Raw genomic sequence first — 26,590 nt, forward strand, 5'->3', positions numbered from 1 at the left:
TTAGCCCCTGGCTGTAAATACTAACCAGAAGAACAAAATTAAAATCCTTTACTGGTAAAGCTTGTGTACTGATGAGTTATTTTCACCAGGAAATGTACACAGTGGTGCACATTTTTTTTAGCCTTTGTAAATGTCCTTTTGGCATCTAATTAACTGAGTCACTGGGCTGTATCTACAAAGGTACAATCTCAACATTACAGCAACTAACAGGAAAAAGGGAGCCAAATTAACTGACTGCAACATCAGGCCACTTTGACCGACGCTTAAGAGAATACTGCAAGTCATCATGCTGAGTCATGCAGTAGCTTTTATTCTTACCCTGTATTTACATATGGTATATCATATGCTGTGTACTTTCATTGTCTTTCTTGATTATCAAATGATTTTTGGTGTAATCAGCAACCTCATTTAGGTCTGAGAAACTTAAATATTTGCTGATCATTGGTAAAGGACTCCACCTACTGGATGTGTTATACAAATATTGTTGAGTTGTGCCAAAATAAATTAGAGTAAACATGATATATACAATTATTCAGTTTTTCGCCTTGTTCAGCATTCTCTAGCATATTGACTAACCCCCTAAGTATTGTCTAACTACATAAGTAGCAGTTCTGGTTTGGTTGCTTCATAACAGATACCTTCAAACAAGACAGAGATTACACTCTATAACAGAAGCATACTGTAAATTGGTCATTATTGAAGCTACTTACGTAGCTGTAGCTACTATTTTATTTAAAACATTCCTTGTTATGAAATTAAATTTACATAAGGACAGAATCATTTACATGTTATGTCCAGAAGAGGGCATAAGCTCCCAAAATCTGTTCACATCTGAGCATACTTTAGAAATTTGGAGTTCAGGTGCACTACATTAACTGGGAACAACCAAGTGGTTTAAAAGTACAATATATAATCTAAATGCTTTCTAATCATTTATGTTTATACATTTTTATTCTAGATGTTTTATAAATTAATAAACTTTAATAATTATATTTATTTTTAATGTATCTAAGCTAACTAAGGAATTGTGAATAGCTAACCCAAGTATTTAGATATGACTCACAAGGTTGAAGACACAAGGTCCTTGATTTTCTGTGACATATATATTATTATATATATTATTATATTATATTCACAAGCATTCACTGAAAAATCACAGACGTGGCTACAGAATGAATACTGGCTTTGCTGATCTATTTACTATATCAGATGCTTATTTATTCACACTGATTCTTATCAGTTAGGACAATTTGCTATGAAATAGAGAGAAACAGAGAATGACTTGTATTCTTGACAGGTTGTTTTTACATTTTGATTTAATTACTTTCAAGAATCTCATGCCTAATTCTAATCCATTCTTTTTCTGACAAGGTCAGGACAAAGGGGCGTAATCCTTTCTAATATCCCAGTTGAAAAATCCAGCATAGTCTTACCAGTTTTCAGCTGTCTAAACACAGGTCGAGCTGGACAAACTGGTAAACCATCTTTAACTGCTGGTAACTGCTGGTGCAAAAGGAACATTATCTGAATTACTGGTAATAATGTTAGAACATAGACAAATTATTTTAAGACAATAACACAATGGTAAGTCAATTAGGAAATAGCTTGAATTTAATAATCAGATTCATAAAGTAATGAGGAAACCAGAAGATAATTCACAAGCTGGGAAAGATGACCTACTAGTTTACCTAGCTGTGATTAGGCTTTTATCTGGTCAGGCCAAACTGGAATTTTGATGAAGTTTGCAAGGATTACATAAAGAATTTCTTTTTCAATGCCTATTATGGAATGACACGAAAGCTGTAAAAATAAAAAATACTAAGCTCGCTTGTTGGCTCACAAGTATGAACATAAATATAATGTTATGTGGCTGTCAAAGTGTGGTTTCTATCCAAGCCAACAGTCAACAAAACAACAATCTGTATTCATCATGTATTTTATATTGTAGCCTACAGTCAAAGTCTAAGTCAACGATATTTACTGTTATGTATTCAGAAAGAAATTCTTTCTTAATTCTGTGTACACATACTATAACAATGCAGACATATCCACACACGTGTTCACACCCAAAAGACAATTCAACAGACATCATTCATTCAACTATAAAACACAGACTGACATTGTTCATACAAAGAGTATTGTATACAAAGTGTTCAAAGAGTATTATAAACCAGACAAAGTAAGATAGTGCGTGTAAAGTGGCATGTGCACTGTGCACTTTTAAGAAACGGGCATATGCGTTGTTTAGTGTTTAGGAACATTTGTATTGTATAAATGTAGTTCCCAGAAATTAAAATGACATTATTTAAATCTGTAACATACATCGCTAAAATGGCATCTTCATTGTGCAATATTAAAGGGTCATCTGTAAGGTGAAATTTTAAGTGGAATGTGCATTGCACAATGTTAAGACATTGGCTTCTGCAATGGCCAGTGATAAGAAGGTGGTATGTGCTATTTTAGAGTGTCGTGCAATGGGCAGTGGTAAGATGGTGGTATGTGCTATTTTAGAGTGTCGTGCAATGGGCAGTGTTAAGAAGGTGGTACGTGCACTGGTGAATGATTAGAAAGTGGTATGTGTAGTGTGCAACAGTAACAAAGTGTCACATGCAGTGTTAGAGTGGCATGTTCAATGTGCAATGTTAAAAGAAAGTGACATTTGCACTGTATGCAATGTTACTGTTGCATGAGCAATGTAGTGTTCAAAATTGCCATCAGCAGTGTGCAAGGTTCACTGAGGTTGTATGTACAGTGTACACCTGTATGAAAGTGGCATATTCTTCAATATGCAGTTGTTTAGAATGTAGCATGTGTAATATAGAGCGTTAGGCATGTTGCATGTACAATATGAAATGTTAAGAATGTTGCATGTAAAGTAAATGTTGCATATGAGTAGCATGTGTAATGCATGTGCAATGTTCTGGCCCTGTGCTAGACTGGCATGTGTATTGGCCAATCACAGAGCGTCATATTATGCAGTGGGTGTGATTTTGAACGCTAACTGATCCACAGTGGCTGGTGCGCGCTGGTCCAGCTCGCTCTCGGTCACATGACAGATAATCCACAGGAGCAGTTCCGCGTTTATTGCGACACATCAGATACGGATGACAGGCTAAATGGATACTTAACGTAGTGTCTGTTTTTTTATGGTTTTTGTGGAAGATTTTTGCTGTAATCGCGTCCCGGCGTGGTGTTCGCTCTGGGGTGCAGCTCTGTGGCGCACGGACATTCAGCAGCATGTTCAGCAGGGTCAGATCAGCCGTGGCCAGTTTAGTGGGCGGCTTTATGCCAGGTTCATCCAGCAGTGGAGAGCGAGCAAGCGGCGCGGATTTGCCCCTGAAGTTCCCGTACGTGAGGCCGGAGTTTCTCGGACTGTCTCCGGACGAGGTGGAGTGCTCAGTGGATCATGTTGCGCGCCCCATCCTCATCCTCAAAGAGACGAAGAGGTTACCCTGGGCAACTGGCTACGCAGAGTAAGTCTACACTGAACAGCTGTAACGAGTCTTCATTAACCTCCATTATGACCGTCCACTGTTTGGTTCAGGATGCAGAAGTTGTAGATGTGACACAATGGGTTTTTATATACAGTAGGAACACATTAGGAAGATGCTTGTGTTGATCAGAGGTCCATCAGTTACATGCAACATGTCTTTTTTTTTTTCTTTCTTTCTTCATTTGATGGTACAGTGTACACACATGGACCCTGACATGCTGTACACACACTACATGTTGTCCTTTCTTTCATTATAGTATGTATGCATTGTGTGTAATATGTATTACCCAAAAGCCATGCAAAGTGAGCATTGATCCTTTATTTCTACAATTTGGCTTTACACACTTGGGCTTACTCAAGTCCCCACCCAAATTTACTGATTAGAAATCTATGCTGCAAATGGATTTAGATTGCAACCCTCAAACCGCTTAATGAGCACTTAAGTCTTTGTGGAAGCATTAAGTCAAACTGAGAGTTTGTTTTGTTGGTGGTGTTTCAGACTAGACTCATTCGTATCAGCATCAGCATGCACAGGTGCTGTGTGCATCAGTGGCTAAATCTCACATTCGATTATACGAATTCACTGATATGAATAAGGAATCCACATTTGACATTTTGCTTGCATTATTCAAATGTTCTAATATACAAGCTAAAAGAATAGCAAAGTGTAAAAGGCCAACCACTGGACTGTGTGTGTGTTTGTGTGTGTATCTTATTTGCACACAGTGACTTTAACTAGGACTGTGGGGGAGAATTTCAGATTAAATATGGTTAAAAAGTTTTCTGTGTGCACACATATGCATATGCCAGGTTTGTCTAAGAAACGTCACTCCAAAGGTCAAATTAAACTCTAACAGTGATAACACTGTTGCTCTGCTTGCTTTTTAGTTTATCGAGTTTAACTGAGAGACACGAATTATCATTTGCTGGATAAAAAAGCATCTGTTATTCTTTCTCTGTTTTTTCATGCTGGAGGAGAAGAGGCTGTTTGGGCATTGAGAATGAGCTCCATCACAGGCACCTACACAGAAATTTCTGTTAATATTGTATTTCACTCTGTGGGTCTAAGATATGGGGTACAAATTAAATAATGTCCGATCATGTTTTCGTAGAAATGGCTTGAACAAAGGACAGCACATTTTGCACTTTACACAAATGACAATATTTTCATTGTAGCATTTAAGCATCAAATACTGCAAGTGAACTTTAGGTCCATTTGTAGTAATGACATCTGCTCCAATTAAACAAAAGCCATCTATCAACCTGTACAAGCTGTGATGAGTAGCAGAAAGTTCTCAGTGCCTCAAGCATCTGAGTTATGGATTCAGTTGATCTAACTGATCTCTTACACAAGTTGTGTTCACCATTCAGTAATTATAGTCCACAGAGCTGTGTCAAATATGCAGTCATGAGAAAAAGTCAACCACCATTCAGAACAGTAATAAGTGGGGAAAAAATAAGTACACCCTATAATTCATCACATGTGGTCTCAATGTTCTTTATATTTCTGAGCATTAAAGGGTCAGAATTTGTAATGATGCTTGCTCCTGGGATGACTGGCAACTGTCTTGAAGGATTTCTGTTTGCAAATAATAAAATATTTCCGTCCTGGTTCTATATGTCGGTTTTTATTGAAATCGCTGAAGTTATGAAAAGTGGTGTGTGGTTTGTCGTTGTGCTATATACATGTGCTCTAAGCCTGTGTACGTGTGTGTGTGTACGTGTGTGTGTGTACGTGTGTGTGTACGTGTGTACACATCCTGGCTTTCCGACATAAAAACATAAATCTTTGTAAAAGTGAATGCTGTCCAAGCCAGAAAGTAGATGTTTGGGATTATAGTGCATGAAAGAACCATGATGACTGGATTGTGCCTCAGCAAAAAATAAAGCTCTAGTGCATACAATGATTTTGTAAAATAGGATATTTCTGAACAGCTGTGAGTCATTGGCACTCAGTTCACAGAGTTGTTTGCTCTAATTGGCAGGGGTTTTTAAACACTGGGTCAGATACACTGGGTCAGATACATGTCTATATACAACACACTCAAAAGACAAACAACCAAAATCTCGCCCTCTAAATATTTGCTGCCGTAGGCACAAAAGCACAGAGCAGAATTTCTGCTTCAGGAAGGCCTTGTTTTTCAGGGTTCTATGCAATGTTAGTGTTTTTCTCACATTTGTTTTTCATTTCATTCATTTTTGTAAAAATGCAGGTGGACGTTGAACTCTAGTTATGTGCGTGTGTATAACTTGATTTTAACCTGTTCAGCTTAACACAATGATGCAGTGTCCTTTTATTTGATAAACAAAATTCCGTATTGATTATGAAGCTTCTCACATGCACAGAGCGTCCTGCTCCACATTCATCGATGAAATGGCAGAATTCTGCAGTCATTTACAAAATTATCTCCACATGTGTTTTGACATGTGTAACATATTTTATTATATGTTTGTCAGGGTGATAAATGCTGGAAAAAGTGCTGTGAATGAGGACCAGGCCTGCTGTGAAGTATTGATGGTGAAGAAGAGGCCCACGGGGTCTTCTACTCCCTGCAAACCGTCCAAGAGGAGATCCTCACTGCCTAATGGAGAGGGTCACAGCCTTGCTGAAAGCTCAGTGAGTGCTGAGCTATGTAATTATTTTTTTCTGTATTTTTACAGATTAAACTATTTGATACTGTTTGTTTCTTTAATGAGGTATTCACCTAACGTTTCTGATTTTTATCACCTTATTTGCTTCTTTTCTGTTGTACTGCTACTGATTTTCTAATCTTTGTTTCTGCAGCAAAATATTTTTTTAAATGTTTTTTTTTCTGCATCTGTTAAAAAAAAAAGAATCATTGCATGTGCAAAGGTTTGGACACCCTTCTTGCAAACACTTTTTTTCTGTCAATATTTCTTATTTTAAACCACTAATCATTATTTTACTCCATACAGTGTGCTCCTAGTTCTGAGATGATCTCAACCTGTCCTGCAAATATTCAGTGACCTTCAAGTCAGGGGACTGTGTGAAATATTCTTGAAGTAGTTCATGGTGGATTTTGAGATTGTGGATTTCTCATTTCAGCTTCAATTTCTTGACCGAATGTGTCACACTTGCTTCCAGATCTTGCTGATTTTTACTGTCATTCATCCTCCTATCTACACTTTTTACTGGCTGCTACACATAACAGATCCAAGCCTTTATTTAATGGCAAGGTGGTGTTCTCATCAAATGCTGCTCTGTTTTTTCTGTCCAAACCTTTGTACATGACACAATTACTAGGATATTTTTTTTTTCTGTTTTTTAAGTCCATCGGATTTAAAGTAGCAGTGCATTAACATTTACAAATACTAAAACTAAAACAGTAGGCAGTCTTTTAAAGAGCAAACATGCTAAGGGTGGGAATCATAACCAGTTTTATAATCAAGCAGTTACATTTAAAATGCTTGCTATTTAATAACCCAACAATCAGTCCAATCAGCAAACATGTCATGTTCATTGCTAAGGGCTTCGGAAGCCTTTCCATTTTAAGTTCTAGTTGATTCTTGCAGTTGGTTGGTTTCAATATACAAGCTACAAAAGGTCAAATAGCTTAACAATTTAAAATAAAATCTGACATTCTAGTCTTACATTTTTCATCATATCATTAAACACTTTTTAATAATAAACCTGCAGTGTTTCCCGAGAGTCACTTCTTATTGTATAAAAAAAGATTGATGGCCATTCAAAACCATGAACTAAACCAGTTTGAAGTATGTATCTTCATTATTGCCACTGAGAAATATACTTTATTATATAATAATATATTGGGCGTGTAAACAATTGATATTATTACTACAATGTGTTTAAGATGTGCAAACCCAAATTAGCAGAAAAATACAATACTGTCAATAACAACAAGTCAAAAGTACCATAGTCTAATTGTGCAGGGAAAAAATCCAGACGTGGCACCTATGAAGTAGCTGGTAAAGGAAAGTGTTTCCATATTCAGCTTCATGATATGTATATTTTTTTTTCTTTGCTTGATGTGAGACACTGAGCTGCTTGTGTTTCAACATTCTGGTTCTACATTACATGTTTAGGCAAAAATAGTAAATGACTGAGGCATATTTCATTTATAAGTAAAATCCAAATATTTATTTTTCTTTCTAATACATTATACAAAAAAATACCCAAAAAACCCCTCTAAAATAATAATATCTTGGCAACTTTTCTCTCAAATAATTTAATCCTTGCTCTCTTGCAGTGTTATATAGTGTATTTTAATGTCAAAATTGTAATTAAATATGCAGCAAACTAGGACATTTTCCTCTCACATTTCGTTTATGATTTCGTTAGTATTATGGTCTGTCTATGACCATGTATTAATCACACAGCAGAGTCTTGTTTCCTTTATCTCCTCTACATCTCCAGCTCAGACTCAGGCGCTTGGTGCATGTCTGTCTGCATTTGAGACTTCCACAGTCCCTGCAGTCATACTGTATCACACTGCAGTCACAATTACATTCTTGGACCTTTCCAGCTCCCACGCATGTTGTTGAGCCACATGAGTCATGTTGCGTTTCTCCTCCACACACTCGGGATTGATCAGAACATTGAGCATAAACATCAGTTGGCATTTTCACACACAAGTCTAGAGTTTATTCAGAATGGTGTGAAAGAAAAGAAAACATCCAGCGAGTTCCTTATCACAATCTTCAGCTGTCCAGTGTGAGTGAGCCTGCATCCACTGTAGCCTCAGATTTCTATCCTATATTGGCATGGAACCTAATATGGTCACATCAATGTTTGATGTATTGTGCATTATGACATGCATTTCTGCTTATTATGCTTGTAAAGAGTGCTTATTTAATTTACCATAGGCTTCCTATCAGCTCAGATAGGATCCTATCAGGTTTTTTTTAGTGTTCGAAATTGAAGGGTTTTAAATTGACCACTACATATAAGCATTTTTCTTTAGGTTTGTATGAGAAACAACAGCAATGGGTGATTGTTTAATAAAGAATCATTTTCAGAACATTCAGTATCAGTAAACTCATTCACTTAAAGCCTGTTCACCACAAATTCCTGTTCATTATTCATTAAAAACATTAAGCCTAATCTGAAGAAAGTGTATAGTGTGTAGATAAGGGGTTCAATTATTGGTTCCTTAGGTGCCCTATCAAATCTCAATTCAAATCTGAGGATCTGGGGTACTACAGTTATATGATGTATAACACAATGTATAATCCAGTAGATATCAGAGTGTTTATCCATGTTAAACAGATCTCAGTGAAACCTATGAAAATAGGAAGTTTATTTTTTTTTTGTTTTTTTTTTACTGCGAGGTTCCAGATTCAATGGGTGTGTTTAAAATTTCTTCCACTGAACTGATTCAACAATACGACAAATTGTCAAATGATTGATGCAGGTCGGCCTTTATCTGAGACTCTTCACATGTTCACCTTTGATATGCTGCATGTTGTATTTACATCTGACTCTAGCATGTTAATAAATAAACTCTTTACTCATCGTTGACTCTCTTAACCTTCTGTTCAGCTCACAGCTTAACTGCTGTTTGGGTTTTCTCAACTGCTCTAAGTGCCAGGTTATGTGTTTGAAGTGAGTCAAAAAGCCATAAAATGTAGCATCATCTATTCACACAGTGATAAAGTACATCCCTCATTTCAAGCTCATCAGGCATGAGGCAGTATGAAAGGGTGACCCTTTCTTATATAAAAGAACTGTGTGACTTGCGTGTTTTCAGTTGCCTGTGTTCAAACTAATCCTCTTATGTCTTGAGTCTAGCTTTGAGCATCGGTACAGTTAAGTGCACAACTGTGTACACTCTTAGGACAAAAAAAGGAAGGTTAAGAAAAGATGTTTGAAGCAACACGATATTTAAATACTTGTAAAAAAAATCAAAGTACATGCTCATAAATTTTTGCACACAAAGTGATCATGTGGTATATACAAAGAATCGTTTGAATCGCATGTGCAACTTTTAGACAAATCAGTATGTAAGCAATGTTCTTTCTTGTATGCATTATATGTTTTTGGACTCTAACAACTGAAATAAGTTCAAGTATTCAAGATTGTCCATCCAGGATAACACCAAGGCTGTGAAATGTAGAAGCAATGTTCAATATACAGTCACATAACAAATTGTCTAAACGAGTAGGTTTTAAATTTAAGATTAATGGTTACAAAAAAATAGTATTAATACTAAAAGTTGTAAATCATGTCTGAATGGTTGCATCTGCTTTTGTGAATGTGATATTTTCTGATAACTAAATAGTGACAATTCCTTATTTCTGCCTTTTCCCTTTACTATTATTGGCTACCTATTAATACTATCTATTTGTATTTTTTGTACAGCATTTGGATTGAATCATACACAGGATTTCATAATAAGTCATTAAAATGTATGTGCATTGGAAGTAATGTGGTTTATCACATTGTTTATATGCATTGCTATACATGCAGTTTTGCTAAAGTGTCTCTGTTCTCTGCTCTCTGTATGTTATCATGAGCAGGAGAAAGAGGAGCTGGTCTTGCACTACTGGGCTCTGTTTGATGGGCATGCTGGCTCTGGTGCAGCTGTAATGGCCTCCAGACTGCTCCATCAGCACATTGTGGAGCAGCTTCAGGAGATTTTGGATGTCCTGCGCAACCTTTCATCACTGCCACCCACTGTACTGGGAGATGACCTGGATCATACCAGTACCCCCTGCATGCCTCGAGCCCTAACACGAGCATCCTCGCTGCGCAACTCACCTTGTACCAGTACACCACGCTTTTTCACAGAGAAGAAGATCCAGCATGAGAGCCTGGTGGTCGGAGCCCTCGAGAACGCCTTCAAATTCATGGTGAGGATAATCAGGGACTAGTGCACCGCACCGTCTTAAAAATTCCTGAATGTAACTTTTTAGACTTTTTACTTAGCTGAAAGGAAGAAGCATAGCATTTTATGATAAGCTATGATATTGGTATTATATCTAAAAAGGCTTTATATGTAAATATCTAAAGCAAAATAATTACCCAATTTGTCACAGACCTACACAAAATAACCATTTAAAAATGTGAATCAATATGGGAATCAATACAACAGTATTCAGCACCATTGTTGTGAAACCCCTAAATTAGTTAACTTGGAAACTTGGTAATGAAATATTACACATAAATGTCACTTTGACTGACTTTATGGCTCTGAGTTTGTTTTGTTTTGTTTTTGCCAGCAAATTTTCAATTCACAGTATTAATTATTTTTATTTTTATTTTATTAATTCATTTTGCACTGGATTCAAACTGTAGGCTTGACACTCCTGTTATTTTTAAGATAACTGACATTGCATTAGATAATTTATTAAACACTGTAGTGCATGTGTTAGTCTACTGCAGATATATAAACATTTGATTGTAAAATTCAGCATTTTCAGGCTTTCCGTATGTCAGTTTAATGTGTAAACCAAATGAAGGTGTTATTAAGATGCCATTGACTTTGTAGTTCCTTTTCCATTCACATTCGTTTCTGGCTTAATGATGCTGGCCTTTTGCTGTCTGTGACCTTGTTCTGTGTCATACAAGGTTACTCACAGGGTAATTCTCCACAGTCTATGCTCCATTTACATGCGTCTGATTACGTGTATTTCTAATTATGTAATTATTTGAATTTCCAGGCTTAAACAGTGTTGCACAGTTCATGCATTACTGCAATGCGCTTCTTTGCCACTAGATGGTAGCATTTGTCAGTGATCTGATGTACAGGCGATTTGCCAGTTGACTGTGATTCCATGATTGTGGTGATGTTTATTGATGAAAAACCTTACAGCCATTTTTTCAAAACTGAATATGAAAAATCCATCATAGACAACAATCTCATTTTTATAAGTTTTCTTATCTGTATAATGACCGTATTTGGCTCGTAAACAATAAGTAGCAGGATGAGTTTTAAGCATGGAACCAACAATTATAGAAAATGCAGTTAACTATTTTCCACACTGATGACACAAAAGACACTAAGAATGTTTTGTTAATATACTTAAAATTGACTTTTTATGCTTTAATCTAATCAGTCATTATACCAAATGTTACTGAAAAATAAAAAGAAAGAGCTTTGTTCTTCACATGATACTCAGGAAATGTATAGTAAATAATTAGAAAAAGTTACAGAATATGTAACGGTAAATATGTCGGGTTGAGGTAATGTCGTGTGACTAAAATATACACTTTGTCTCATTTATAATGGATAAGAGAAGAGATATTTTTAGCATGACATGGACAATGGATTCACAAGACCAGTACGATTAGTACAATTCTGGAAGTATTTTAATGATTAGATTTGAAGTGATAATGTAGATTTAGTGGGTGATAATGGACTTTTGTCACAGCTTTGTTAGTGGGATACTGTGAGATAATAATGGTCTAAACTAGATAATTAAAATAATATATAAAGTAGCTGCTGTTTTAATAACCATGGAAACACACACACACACACACACACACACACAGTATTAATACACTCCTCAGATGGTTCATTTGGAAGCTCAAGGGGGAGCTGGACAGAGCTGCACTGCACTTCCTCCCCCCCGCCCCGAGACCTTCTGCTCAGTCCACCGCCTCCTCCTCGTGCTTGCGTCTTCGATCTGCCTCCTACACACCACTATATGACTCAGCTCTCTGATCCACTCCTGTGCTGGCCTGGTCTCCCCAGTGACTCTCTCCCTTGCGATGAACAAAAATAAGTGTGGTATCTCACTAGGACTGGTTAATCATCTCTGTAAACTATGTCACTGATATGCCATTCATTTATGAGGGTACTGTGCCATCAAAAATGCTTCTACCAAACTAATTGTATGTTTTAAGTTTAGGCAATTTATGAAACATCCCTAGTAACAGTGTGGGTGTGGGTGTGGGTGTGTGTATATATATATATATATATATATATATATATATATATATATATATATATATATATATATATACAAAAAATTATGGATTACGGTGGGCTAATTTCATGTTTTTCCTACTGTATACTCAGTGAAAATATTACACCCGGGTGTTTGTTTTGTTTGGTGTCCTCCTTTGATTATGTGTTGGCTGGAATTATGGAATGACCTTTTTTTATGGAATATATTTATTTATTCATTTTTATTTATTTTTCATTTTTATGACAGTTTCAGCTGTAGTCTGATCATTTTAATCCGGTCCAGATATTATTTCTCATTATTTCTACACATTATTTGACCTCTGCTTATTTAGTTATTAAAACATTTCAGCCAATCATAATTTGGAAAAACATCATAATGATTTTTATTGTTTTGAAGAATGATAATAATTTGGAAGTGTTATCACTTCTTCAGAGAGGGATCTTATTAGATGGAGAAAAAATGATGAAAAACTTTGCAACATGAGCATTATATGCTACTAGTGCAGATTTAGAGCTTTTTTTATGTATCTCACAAAATCAGCACTAGAAATTAGTTTATGATACAGTAATGAACTTTATATACATATTTGTAGGAAATGAAGCTGCTGCACCTTGATGTCTGTAACACTAAGAAACACTAAACTGAGCTTTTAATCAAAACCACTGCCATACTGTGGATCAGTAATTTCTCCATCAGGAAGCAGCAGGCTTTACAGGGTGAGACGCTTTAAACACACAAGCAGAGTGCATCAGGCTTCTTTCTGCTGTCAATAGGCAGCATGAGCTATTTCATAAAATGTGTTGATTTTTTTCTAGTAATACAAATACTAGTTTATGTTTTTTAGGATTTTTTCTCTGCCAGATTTACAGAAGACTTTCCCTGACCGGAAAGAATAAAACTGGTGCACTGTCCAGCTGGAAGTTTTCAAACTGAGACAATTATGTCAAACTGTCATACTGGGGCTGTTTGATAATGGCCATTGCTGTGAATGTTAAAAATCACAGTTATTCATCACAGCAGTTCTGGGACATAAACAGTTGTTTTACTCAAAGTATACATTTTAATCCCACATTCATTCAGTTGTATAAGTATCCACAATTATTATATATGCATAACAGTATAATTGTATAATCATACATGTGTGTTTGTGTCAGGATGCCCAGATTGAGAGGGAAAAAGCTGTGTATAACATCACGGGTGGATGCACTTCACTCGTGGTGGTGTTCTTTCTGGGCAAGCTGTACGTGGCCAATGCAGGGGACAGCAGGTGAGTCACACTGACTGCAGCTCATTATCCCACACACAGTACATACAGATTTCACACTCAAAACTCTCATTATTTCTCATTAGTGCTCAATAACGCTTGTAGTCTTGGTGACACTGTTGATCTACTCTTTGTTCTCTTCTTACAGCATGTATGATGTAGTTATTCTGACTCAAACAGTGTTAGGAAACATTGGGAGACAAGTGTACTTTAACTTTTTATTACAAATATACTTTTATGTATAATGTTGTCGTAGACATGTGGTTCTGGCCTCTGTTGCTGTCTGTCCCAATAAAGAATGCATAGCATCTGTGCTTTTCAGTCCCAGTATACAAAGCTTGGCATCTGAAGTATGGAGTCTGTTAGTTTCAGTAAAGCAGGTATGGCCTTATGCTTGTTAGTCCCTGTAAAGGAGGGCGTGGCTTTTTGCATTGCGTGTGTCAACCTGTAAATCCTAGTAAATATGGTGTGGAGTCTGTACCTGTCAGTCCCAGTAAAGGTGGTGTGGCCTCTGTAGCTGTCAGTCCCAGTAAAGGTGGTGTGGCCTCGGTACCTGTCAGTCCCAGTAAAGGTGGTGTGGCCTCGGTACCTGTCAGTCCCAGTAAAGGTGGTGTGGCCTCTGTAGCTGTCAGTCCCAGTAAAGGTGGTGTGGCCTCTGTACCTGTCAGTCCCAGTAAAGGTGGTGTGGCCTCTGTACCTGTCAGATATAAAAGCTGCCCTTTTTTCCATAAACTAAGGTAGAGTTGTATTTTTTCTTGTTGTAATCTGTCTGTACTCACTGGCTCATATTGTAGAATATTGGAACAACTTTATTTTCTAGTTTCATATCTCAGATCAGTGACCAGCACATCATGTCTTCTTTCTGTGACACCTACACACGAGTAATTTAATAGTTAGAGAGTTATTCATTTAATATCTAAAGGAGGGAAAAGGTTTGATGGAGATTAGCTCAGAACTAATATTTTTCTAGCAACAGTGTTAGTAGACACAATGTAAGCAACCCCTTACAGTTTACTAGCCTGTTTTCTTACATTGTATAGTGTTAATGAGTGGGTATTTGGAACAAGTAGTGTTGTAAAAATAACTCCTTGTTACTCACTTTTTTTTGTAAGCCCCCCGGAGCGAGAGCGCTCCACAAACAATCCCAATGTTGCCATCAAACAGTGTGTGTGTTTATTAATACACGCTCTAAACAGTCTATTCTCCCGACATCCTTAATTTGTGCTGTCACTCACTAAGAGACATGGTTTGGTGTAGCTGTTTCCTTTTCAATTCAAGCAGTAAGCTGTATTTAGCGGTCATAGCCGAGCTGCTGTTCAAATAAAAGGACTAAATTAACCTACTTTTCAGTGCTGATCAGTTTAGGATGAACTCGGGTTGGTCTTTCTCTGTATGTGTATTTTCAGAGCTATCATAATCAGGAATGGTGAGATCATCCCCATGTCTACAGAGTTTACTCCTGAATCAGAGCGACAGAGACTGCAGTTCCTGGTTAGTATACAAACAAAGGAAACCATCTGCTGAATTATATAAAAAGAGATTTTCCTAATAAGTTAATAAACAATTTAAATTTAATTTACATTTTATGGGAGCAGTTATCTTCTGTCAGAGTGTTTAATGCTGAAATGATGATTAAGCAAGGAATAAAACATGATGGGGTGTGATTTAAATAGTCAACGACGAGGTGATATGCATGAGCCAAAGTGTTTATTTATTTTATACCATAGCAAATTGCCAATTGTCTGAAAGTAACTACAAATTTTGTTTATGAATAGAAAACAATTTCTTAACCATTTATAGTTAGATTTAATGTTAGTTCCTGTTATCACTAATGTTAAAGCAGCTATATTGTCACCATGTCACCAATTCTTTTTTCTCTCCTGAAGGTAATAAGCCAAAAAATAGTAATGCAGCCTTGTATGCCGAAAACCTATTGACTATTACAAAGCTCTTAAACTCAGTATCAATCACTTCTACTTTTTGTTTATTTATTAGTGTTTAATTATTAATGTAGATTGTTTATTATTGATGTAGATTGTTTATTCTATACTACAAAATAATCAACACCATTTGGAAAAATTACCCTTGAACAATCTAAATGGAGAACTCGATACTGATATGCTTATAGTTATGATTAATAATTAATATAGAGTATATTCTGAGTAAAATATCAGCTTATCATATATGTGTGTCATTTGTGTGCAGGGTTACATGCAGCCTCATCTGTTAGGGGGTGAGTTCACACACCTAGAGTTCCCAAGGAGGGTCCAGAGGAAGGAAGTTGGCAAAAAGATGCTGTACCGTGACTTCACCATGACCGGCTGGTGAGGATGTTGGATCTCGTGTGTGTGTGTTTGTGTGTGTGTGTGCGCATGCATATACAATATGTGTGTGTGTGTGTATATCTGTGTGTATGTATATTTGTGTGTGTTTATCTTTGTGTGTGTTTGTATGTATGTGTGTGTCTGTGTGAATGTGAATTTGTATGTGTGTGTGCAAGCATATACAGTATGTGTGTGTGGGCGTATATCTGTGTATATCTGTGTATATATATATTTGTGTGTATGTGTTTGTGTGTATCTGTGTCTGTGGCATGACGTGTTAATAGGGAAAGTGCAAAAGTGAGCAATGGATAATGATTAGTGTCACTATAGTCATAGTTATTTCCTTGATGCCGTGACTTCACAGAAATGGCATCAGACAAGAGAAAAGGCACTCTTACACACTTACTGTATGCTCACATTAAGAACTTTTGAATCTGTGAATATTCAAATTGGGAACCTTAGACACACCCACTTACATGATCTTTATTGCAGGTTGGATAAATCCTACATGTCACAAGCTCAGCTTTAACTCGGGTGTGTCTGTCATTTAAAAAAAATTCCTACAGAACCACACTTCACACTAATGTCCACTTTAATGAATCCCCTGAAGCTCTGATTAATTCCCACAAACAGATTATTAATATTATTTATGTACTTACATTAAAACATTAATTATAATAGTTTACATAAAAATGGTTTGAACTCCATGTTCATATCAGTTTTCATGTGCTGCTTTTGTTTTACTTTCATCATAATTGATTGTGTTCTGGTCGTTTTTTGTGTGCAACAGAAAAATCATTTCATCAGTTCTCTTTTCTCATCATCTAATTGTAGAACTTTAGACCATTTGTTTGCTCGTTTAAGCTGAGCTTTATTTCCAGCAGTCTTGTGTCTGTAATTAAAACAACTGTAGTTGCTTTATTAGGAAACAAATGTTGGTGGTTTCTAGAGCGTGATTTTTAAACCCAATAATTTAAGTGCTGAAACAGTTTAAACTCCCATCTGTTCCTTAAGATCATTGTATCCTTGTAAACTGCAATTTCTGTAATTAAGGAAAGATGCACAATATTCTTTAGGTTATGCATGGCCATAGAAACTGTACTGAATTGAAACATAAGACTCTTAAATTTAACTCTAGGTTGATTGACACCTTTAAAAAGATGGGCAGCAATTAAAAATGTTCATGTCACAACAGGAACTAATGATAGATGGCCTGGTGGTTCTCATTTAATACTTTGGGTGACAATTACACAACATGGACATAAAGGCCAATCCACATGTGATGATCTAAGAATATAAATATAGTTTTATAAATCTTCATCACCTTATATCTTAAAGGAAGATACTTCCTTTTTCTTCCTTTTCGAAACTTCTCTTTTTCTCAATCAATCTGGTATAAAAGAGAAAATTTTTAATGAGCCTTCCAACTTTGTCTGTTTTCAGGGCATATAAAACCATCGAGGACGAGGACCTCAGATTCCCTTTAATATACGGAGAAGGAAAGAAGGTAAGAATAGACCTCATGGGGGCGTCCATAGAGCAAAAAGAGTGAAAAAATGCTAGAGACATTTGATCAGAGAAACAGTCAGAGTGTATTTTGTCCTGCGCTACTCTCTAGAATATAGTACATAACAGACACTTGTGAGAAAAAGATAGATAAATAGAAAAGAGTTAAGGTGAAGTGTGGAAGCTGATAAATGGAGGCATAGTGCTAAGTCTGAGAGAACGAAGGCAAGGCTAAGAGTGGGAGAGAAGAGAGCTTAAGTGTGCTTGTGGGACTGATGAACAGAGTGTTTCTGTGTCTCCCCGAGGCTCTGCTTTTCGCTCCTGTGTTAAAGCTCTCAGTGGAAAGCTGCTGTCTTCTCCAGACTGTCATTAGACACCACTGTCACTCAAATCAACCAGCTGCTGCTCCAAAAACTGGAGGAGATGTCTGACTGCCATGAACGCAATACATCTTGTTGCTCACAGACACACAAGCAGATTCTCTGTCTATTTTTCTGGCTTCTTCCATGGAAGGTTGGGCTGGGAATAGACAGTAACTCTATCTCTGACATGCTGGTGACAGTGGCTTTTGGAGAAAAGACACAACTAATCAAATAAATCATCTTTCGGAAACAGATTCCAGACTGGAAATGTAATAATAATAAATTGAGTTTATTATAAATATTTCTGACCTAAAGGCTATATTTAACCTAATTTAATAAACATGCGCAGACATTAAGTCTCTAGAGCGGGGGTGTCAAACTCAAATTCACAGTGGGCCAAAATATAAAACTGAGATAAAGTCACGGGCCAAACTGAATACTCAAAAATTAACTGCAACTGGCATGTAATGTTCAACCTTTTTCACATGGAAACAAACCTTAGTTTTGCTTAAATACAGGATTTGGAACAACCAGAGCTTGATATTACAAACACATAAGAAATTACATTTGAAATAAAAGACACATCAGTGGTGTTCATTTCGCAAACTTTGACCATACACTTTTGGCCATTTTTGTGGAGGGTGGAATTAACCTGCCCGATGTGACTGTAACATGGTTGTTAACGACTGTCAACAGAGAATGAGGGGCGCTTGCTGTTCATGACTACGCGTCAATACAGTGGCAAGGCATTCTGGGATTTGTAGTATTAGCGGAGGATGCGGCTAGCCAGCTGTAATGCACATTTGATATGATCTCGCGGGCCAAATATAATTACACCAGAGTTTGACACATGTAAGAAAAAAATGCGTAGTGTAAATTGTCACTTTAAATGGTAATCACAGTCACGTAGACCCTTTGTTCATGGTGATCCTTGATGTCCTGCTGCCGTTCCCATATTTATAAATGAATCAGGTTTATACGTTTAGAGTCCTAAACGTATTACCTTATGATACTTGAACCTTTTTAGGAATGAGCTCTTTTAGATGTGTACCTTGGAGTGGAATTTTGGGTGCAATTTCTGTAATTTCTTACACACCCCTGCTCTAGATTGTCAGTTTTGGCTTTGTCTTTATTATTACTTTAATTACCATTATCAAGCATCGCTTTAGCTCTGGCAGGCCATGTCCTGAAGCGTGCATCAGCTGTTAATCAGCTGTTCATGACGTGCACCAATCCGGTTATGACATCCATATTACCCGACCATTTAAATTCGCATTCATTGAGCCGCTTTCTAGCGCCTGGCTGCTGCTGCGATTTAAACTCCCTCCTCCAACCCCGACTCCACCATGCCGGACCTGTGTTCGTTGTACCAGTCTACGTCATAAATCTCCACATATTTCTCTCTAATTATTTAATTAATTAATTGTCCATTTGTTTATTTATTTATTTATTATTTTCCCTTAAAAAAAAATCTAATACTATGCATGCTTAGTGGTTCTGTTATACGAGGGTCTATTCTGTTTTCTAGTTGATTCGCTCCCCACGGCCCACACGGGCATGTGGATTCTTGCTCAGAACAGAACCATACTGCCAACACTAACTGTATGCTATCATCTAATAAATTTTCATTTGACAAGTAGTCCTGACAGAAATATAACAGCAGTTTTACAAAGTGTACTTACTGTTCACATTTAACAAAGGTAACAAAGCTCACTCTACTTGTTCTTCTACTTCCAACTGAACCCCTAGATGCCACAGTTATAATACTTGAGCCCCAGACATTGACTTAAATTATTGTCATGATTTACTGCTTGATTTGGACCTGCTTACCTACTGCTTGAGACTTGGACTGGTCTTATTAGCTTTTTAGACAGTTGCCTAAATAGACATCGGTCTATTTAACACATCAAAACACTCCAAAATCATTTGGACCTACTGTAATGGCATAATTCCTGCCACCTTAGACAGTTAAACATATTTGCAGCTTTTAGATTGTAATACATTACATGGAACTCTAATTCAGTGAACAGAATTATAAGGTACACTATGATGCTGTCTTTAAACTTTACTAAAATAAGGAGCCTTAAGCTCTCTTTATACTGGCGCCCAGGCGGGACACAGACATTACCTCAGGAGTGTACATGCTGCCAAAATCTAGTCTCTGGAACAGTATGAAGGATTTGACTTCTTCTTTATTCTTTTCTTTTTAAAATTTTCTCAGTTCGGTTTGCTCAGACATGTAAATGTGTCTATACAATATATAGTGTGCTATAGAAGGCCACATTCATGACTTAACTTGGACTTAACCTGGGTAGCTACATAAATACTTGGACATAGTTGGATTTTAGGATGAGAGAATTTTTGACATGATGGAGGTTCAAACAATATGCAAATTGACCAAATATTGCAATTGCATTGATAAATTTTTTTTATTTTTTATTTTGGCTAATAAAAGAGCTTTGTGTCTTCCAGTATATTAAGAACACATTAGTGAAGACTTTATGGCTTTTGAAGTGTCCCCTAGATCAAGGACATAAAACAAACAGGCAAAAAATTCTCAGTTGGAGTCTGTGATCAGCCTTACCAAGAATTTAGTAAATACTAGATAGAGGGCTCATGTTTATATAAGGCTTTGTGTAAAAATTGTAAGAACGACTATATCTGTATATTGGGAGGTCCTAATGATGTGTGAGACAGTGAGGAGTGAGGACATGGGATTGTAACTGTGGGTGTCACGGGGTGTGTTTCTCCCACAGGCTCGAGTGATGGCAACAATCGGCGTGACTCGTGGGCTTGGTGACCATGACCTCAAAGTACATGACTCCAATATCTACATTAAACCATTCCTGTCCTGCTTTCCTGAGGTAAACTAACTGGCACAACTGTACATCTCAACTGAGATTCATCAGAAACCTTTATGATATTCACGAACTGTAGAACATCTGGATATCTAGTTTAACAAAGTAATGAAGAATTTTCTTGAAGAAAGAACGGGCAAAAATAACTGTTTTTCTTTTTAATACTAATCTTTAACACTACACAACATGCAAAGATTAAGTTATAGTTCTTTACATAACCATGTCATCATGTGCTCAGCATTTGCATGATTCTGTCTCAGAATGTTAATGAATGAGCCCAGACTGCCAGTCAGGCTCAGCTGGATCTTTATCACTTTAAATCTGCCATCATTTTGTCGGAAGCAGTATCCCTGTTAAATGCTGTTAACGTTGAGGTTTCGACAGAAAGACAGCTGGTATCATGCTAATTTTTTTGTTCAGACCTGATTCTCATTTGCAGTAGAGGGCTGTTTTTTCTTTTTGAAGCGGTGTCTGAGTCAGTCGTAATGGATAGCTGTTTACACTTTAAAATATAACATGAGAAAAGACTGTTCATTGATGTCGCTTTGCTGTAAAAAGCTAACTTTGTTGTGGACTGTACAGTGTAGGAGCTATTTCTCTAAATGTTCACTTTCAATTTTAAACCAGCTTTTTTCCGGCATCGTCAGGCTCATTGCTATAGCTGCTTTTGAGAAAGTGCAGCACTACAAATTTGTCGTTAGATCTCATCTTGTACAAATCTTCATCTGATTGCAGTGTGGCCTAAAACTGTTTTGGACATCGTAGTTACAGACCATCTCATTTCCTCACATCCAAAATTAAAAGCTCTGTTTTGTATCTTTGCCTGCCTATTTGGATATTCTGCAGGCTTTCAAACCCTCCCTTTCTCTCGTTCACCGCAGACTCTCTGATCTTTCTTTCCATTTCTTCCAGGCAAGCGCCTTTGATTTTTAATTCATTGCACCAGAGTTCAGTTAGAGTTCATTTGGCAAGCTGCTATCTATGTCTTGGCAATCCTTGCTCTGATTTTTCAGTTTCGTCGTGTTTTTTTCTCTTCTCAACAGCCTTGTTATCGATACAGCCTATGGTACTTGACTCCTGTGTGCTAATGAGGTGCTTTAAGCTTTAGACTTGTGTTTTTACACTTCATCAAACATACTTCTGTAGAAAAGGCTTCATGGGGTGCTGTCGGTGCATAATACACATGCTCTCTTTGGCTTCTGCCCTACAGCCTTCTCCACACAGTTGAAGATATGTTATATAATCCACTGCAGTAATGTAGAATAACTACAGTATAGTGCTTGCTTGTGCAGGTGAGAGTATATAACCTGATGCAGTATGAGCACGGTGCTGATGACGTGCTAGTAATGGCCACTGATGGCCTGTGGGACGTTCTCTCTAACGAGGAAGTGGCGGAGTATGTCACTTCTTTCCTTGCCAACTGTGACCCAGATGACCTGCACAGGTAAAAAAAAACTGTCTTTGCTTATAATGAACTGATAAGATTATCGCACATTTCTACGAAATAAGTCACAGAAGACTGTAACACCCTGATTACTGCTTTGAAAAAAAAAGTCACCAATTGTCTTGTTGATTGTGACAGACATCATTATTCCACATCATTGATACGAAAACTACAGCATAACCTAGTGGAGGCTGCATGTGTGTAAATATTTCACCTATATAATGTAGCTGCCATGCTGAGAGACATGAGATTTCATTTCGATCATTGTTGTGTTCTAAATAGTGTAGTAGTTATTTAGCACTGAATGCAACTCTGGCATTTAATTAAATCTGCATATACCATGGCAGGAAATTGTGTCTTTACTTTTGCACTGCGGCTGTGATGTTGCCTGGTATTGCTGTCAGGAAGTCCATGTAGAAAATCCATGTAGAAATCATTTCCTGATCAGCAAATAAATACTTAATCACTAAGCAGGAGGTGCAGATACACCACTGATAAGACACTAGTCCAATGCAGGGGAGAATGCACACTAGAGATGCGCAGGTCGTGTCATAACCCGCGGGTCGGGTTGGGGAGGGTAAAAGAAATTGTCATTTTGCTGCGGGGCTTTAATTTCATAAAAGCGGAACCCGCGGGTTGGAAAAAACCTGACCCGCGCATCACTAATGCACACACATTCACAGCCTGGGGCAGTTTAGCATAGCCAGTCCACCTACTGTCATATTTTTGGAGAATTTATAGGAAACCAGCCTGGATTCAGGGAGAAAATTTTTTTTAGCTTCAATCAGAGTAACCTGAACTCAGGATCTGTTAGCATTTGATGCGATATTTGGGATGGCGAACATGGTTTGGTTGATCTACTGCATGCAGTGTAAAGCTAAAACTGTATACATTATATTTTTGTCCAGATTGCTTCTTTACGTATTGAATTAATTCTGAAAATTATCTGATGTAGTAAGTAGCAGTACTGTGTCTGCAGGTACACAATGGCAGCACAGGATGTAGTGATGCGTGCTCGGGGTGTGCTCAGGGATCGTGGATGGCGTATAACAGACGACCGCCTTGGCTCTGGAGATGACATTTCTGTTTATATCATCCCACTTATGTATGGTAACCGACAGCCATAGAGCACAGGCTTCTCTACTGATCCCTATTTCTCCCTCACACACTCTTAAACATCTTTCCACACCCTGTGATACAGTGTACAGTGTTCCTCTTTTTACTGATTTTTTTTATTTTCTATATATACATTTCCTATGGCCCATCACTTAGTAGAAATCCTGGTCATGTCACTCCAGGATGGGGATAAGTTCTTTAATTATTTCTTTCATTTCATTTTATTTATTTGGGGTTTTTTGCATTGATAAATACAGATTTTGTTAATGTCTTGTTATTCAGAAGGAAATATAGATGTATGAACATGTAAGAGAGTGTGAACATTTCCAAATTAGTCATTCTTACAGTACCTGATCTTTCTTTAATGGCCATTGTTTCCATTCATGCTCACTACATTTGGAAAATGTATTAATTTCAAGCAATATAATAGGTATATATTAATGACTGTAAGTTGTAAAATATGTCATCAGAAAAGGCTGAAGTCAACTATATTCGTTTTCGGCTTTAAAGCCGTCTTTCTCTCTCTCTCACACACACACACGTACATACATTTACATTATGACACTTGATTTAAAATTGTGGCACTTATAATCCTGGATCATTTGATCATAGGGAAGGTCGGTTCATATTTGGGAGATTTATTATTTACTGTTCATCCATGACCAAAATGAATAATATCTCAGGATGACATTGGTGCATAGACCCTGTGTATATATATATATAATCTGTCTAAATATACTCGGTACCGTTCACAAACAATGCATTCTGTGTATATTGTAGTATCCGAGACACTTTGTTGTCACTATGGTATAGACGTAAGTAACAGTTTACACATTTATAAAGTACACTCACTCGCCACTGTTTAAGGTAAGCCTACCTTATATGTACTGTACACTCGGTGGCCAGATTAACAGGTTAATTTACCATCAGTAGGTGTAGGTGTATACTTATTGACTGTAGCCCATCTGTTGCTGGACCACAACAGGACCACTGCAACATGACATTCACAAAATTGTACAACTGTATCATAAATGCACCTGATTGAAAAAGCCAGTAAGTGTAGCTATACAATATGTATATTGTGTCTTAATAAACTGCTAAATTAGTTTAGGTCTACAGTTCGAAATATTTTATTCATGTTTGCCAAGTCACAACGCTTGAGGGTGTCCTATTGGGATATTATAAACAAACCAGAGCATTTAACACACATTTCCAGCCAATCAGATTTGAGTTTAATTTTAAACTGAATGCAAACCAGCTAAGTGAGGTGGGCTAGTTTAGATCTACTGCACACATGAGAGGACCTAAACATTTAAACCCATGCCTGTAATACATTCCACTTTAAATAATGCACTTGCATGGAAATTTATTGTGCAGTAGTTATGTGAACAATATGACAAGAAAATGTTACAATTTTTCTGTTTATTAGTAAAAATGATTAAAAGTAGGCTTTTCTTGTAAAGTGCTATGAGTGTTCCATTTGCTCCCCATGGGCTGAACTGCATGTTTTGTTATGTATGGATAAAAATCCAAGTATGTTAATCATTTAGAAAACTATGCCACACCATGCCAACCCTGCAAACAGAAGAACTGTTAAACTCAGGGGTTTTATGGGGTTAACGGTATGGAAAGTTTGAATGCAAAAACACATTTGTTAATGCTGCTTTTTGATTAGAAGAATTAAAATGTTGCACCCCGTTTATGTGGTTCTGCATCTGCAGCACCGTCGTTTGTGAAGAAATATTTCACCTTGTGCGGAAAAGGTGCAGATGGCTCCAAAACAATGTGTATGCTATTGAACGGGGTATTTCTATGCCACAGAGTTCCTAAGGATTGGGTTTGCGTGAAGTGCCAAATTGAACATTACTAGTGTAAGTTTATAATTAAGTTTAAGAGCTCTTTATATGTGAAGTAATATGGTTTGTTTGTATGGAAGAACTTTTCAAATGAATTCTGTCCATGGATGTAGTAACTGTTTCCAGACTTCCTGATTTTGCCACATTTGTACATCTTTTGTTAAATTCCAGTTTTGCAGACTGTGGATTGGGTATTTATTTCATATACTGTACAGGGTCATTATACTTATAATGAGTGTGCTTCTGAGTAATCGTTACACTTGATTCTCCCCGTGAATGTGAAGTGTACATTTTTTTAATTGATATAAGGTGAAAGAATATTTTAATGTTCATAAGTATTTTATGTGAATGGAAAATTTCCACCTGTTTCTTTTTTCCAAAAATAAAAACCAAATGATTGTTTTTCTGTATAAATTCAGCCAGTGCTTTACAGTTTGTATGTCTGAATTCTGTAACATTTAGAGATTCTCTAGTATTCTTATTTATTTATGTATTTATTTAATTTTATTTTTTTGAATATCACCACATACCAGAGAAACATTTTGTGGTGGTTTATTTGTTTCTCACAGTCTTCCCCGCATCATCACATTCTGTGCTGTTGATTCCTTGACACCTTGCCCACTGCCCATGGAGGGAACAGTTTGAGTGTTCTAGTGGAAAATTCACTGCCTGCCGTCGGAGAGGTGGGAGATTTCCGAGGGTTGCTGCGGAGGCACAGAATTTGGATATCAGTGAGCCATCTGCTCAGGACATATACTATTAATTCATCACCATAGCCTTAAACTCAAGTCTATCCTCCTTATCCTCACTAATGCCATTCTTAGTAAGTCCCCTCAATTTTTTTTTGTACATTTTATGACATTGCACATTTACCATCACTGTCTGGATATTTTACGGTGTGTCATCAACTTTGCTTTTTTTTTTTTACATTTTCCAGCATAAGTCCTTTTGTCTACACTGATAAACAAACATTAATTCTTACACATGTTGGCTAGTCTGCCTAAAATGCTGATTAATTACAATTCATATTTTGATGTTAATAGAATACTTTATCCTGCATTTGCACAGTGTGACCAGGAACTTACTGTAGCAGGAGAAATCAAGTTATAAGGTGCATTTGATTATTTACTTTTCAACACATACATTTGCCTGTATTAAAAACTACCAGTCTTTATTCTGCTTAACACCAAAAACTGATCAGTAATAATGATTACGTATACGTGGGATTAGCTGAGCTCATGTGTGGCTTGGAATCAGGTAGGTTGTATTAAGGTCATGGTTTTTAATGAAATATTGACCTTTTAATTACAAGCAAAACCTGGTAAAACTTTACTACTGCAATACCTCCTGTCCAGTCTCATTCATTCTGATGCTCTGCTTATGCTTGGAGTTTATTACATTGTTGTGGAAGGACCCACATGGATTATAGCATAAAGATCTAGATTTCTCCCTTTATTCAATGGACAGCTTTAGCT

At 36.9% G+C, this 26,590-nt stretch overlaps 1 protein-coding gene across 1 annotated transcript; it reads left to right on the forward strand.

Annotated features, from left to right (window-relative positions):
- Nucleotides 1–3,002: 3,002 nt before the first annotated feature.
- LOC113645740 (protein phosphatase 1H-like) lies at nt 3,003–25,517 on the forward strand. Its single transcript, XM_027151561.2, has 10 exons — nt 3,003–3,473; nt 5,951–6,110; nt 9,992–10,324; nt 13,540–13,652; nt 15,056–15,140; nt 15,855–15,973; nt 17,417–17,480; nt 20,598–20,705; nt 21,992–22,143; nt 23,123–25,517. Exons 1-10 carry the CDS (start codon nt 3,238–3,240, stop codon nt 23,268–23,270), a joined length of 1,518 nt encoding a protein of 505 aa, XP_027007362.2. The 5' UTR covers nt 3,003–3,237; the 3' UTR covers nt 23,271–25,517.
- Nucleotides 25,518–26,590: the final 1,073 nt, after the last annotated feature.

This window comes from Tachysurus fulvidraco, chromosome 19 (assembly GCF_022655615.1).
Source record: "Tachysurus fulvidraco isolate hzauxx_2018 chromosome 19, HZAU_PFXX_2.0, whole genome shotgun sequence".
In the NCBI taxonomy this organism is placed as follows: domain Eukaryota; kingdom Metazoa; phylum Chordata; class Actinopteri; order Siluriformes; family Bagridae; genus Tachysurus; species Tachysurus fulvidraco.

Coding starts and splice junctions, on each gene's coding strand:
- LOC113645740 (XM_027151561.2), top strand. CDS start 3,238: ATGTTCAGCAGGGTCAGATCAGCCGTGGCCAGTTTAGTGGGCGGCTTT. Junction 6,111..9,991: donor ACAGCCTTGCTGAAAGCTCA/GTGAGTGCTGAG, acceptor TATCATGAGCAG/GAGAAAGAGGAGCTGGTCTT. Junction 15,974..17,416: donor GACTTCACCATGACCGGCTG/GTGAGGATGTTG, acceptor GTCTGTTTTCAG/GGCATATAAAACCATCGAGG.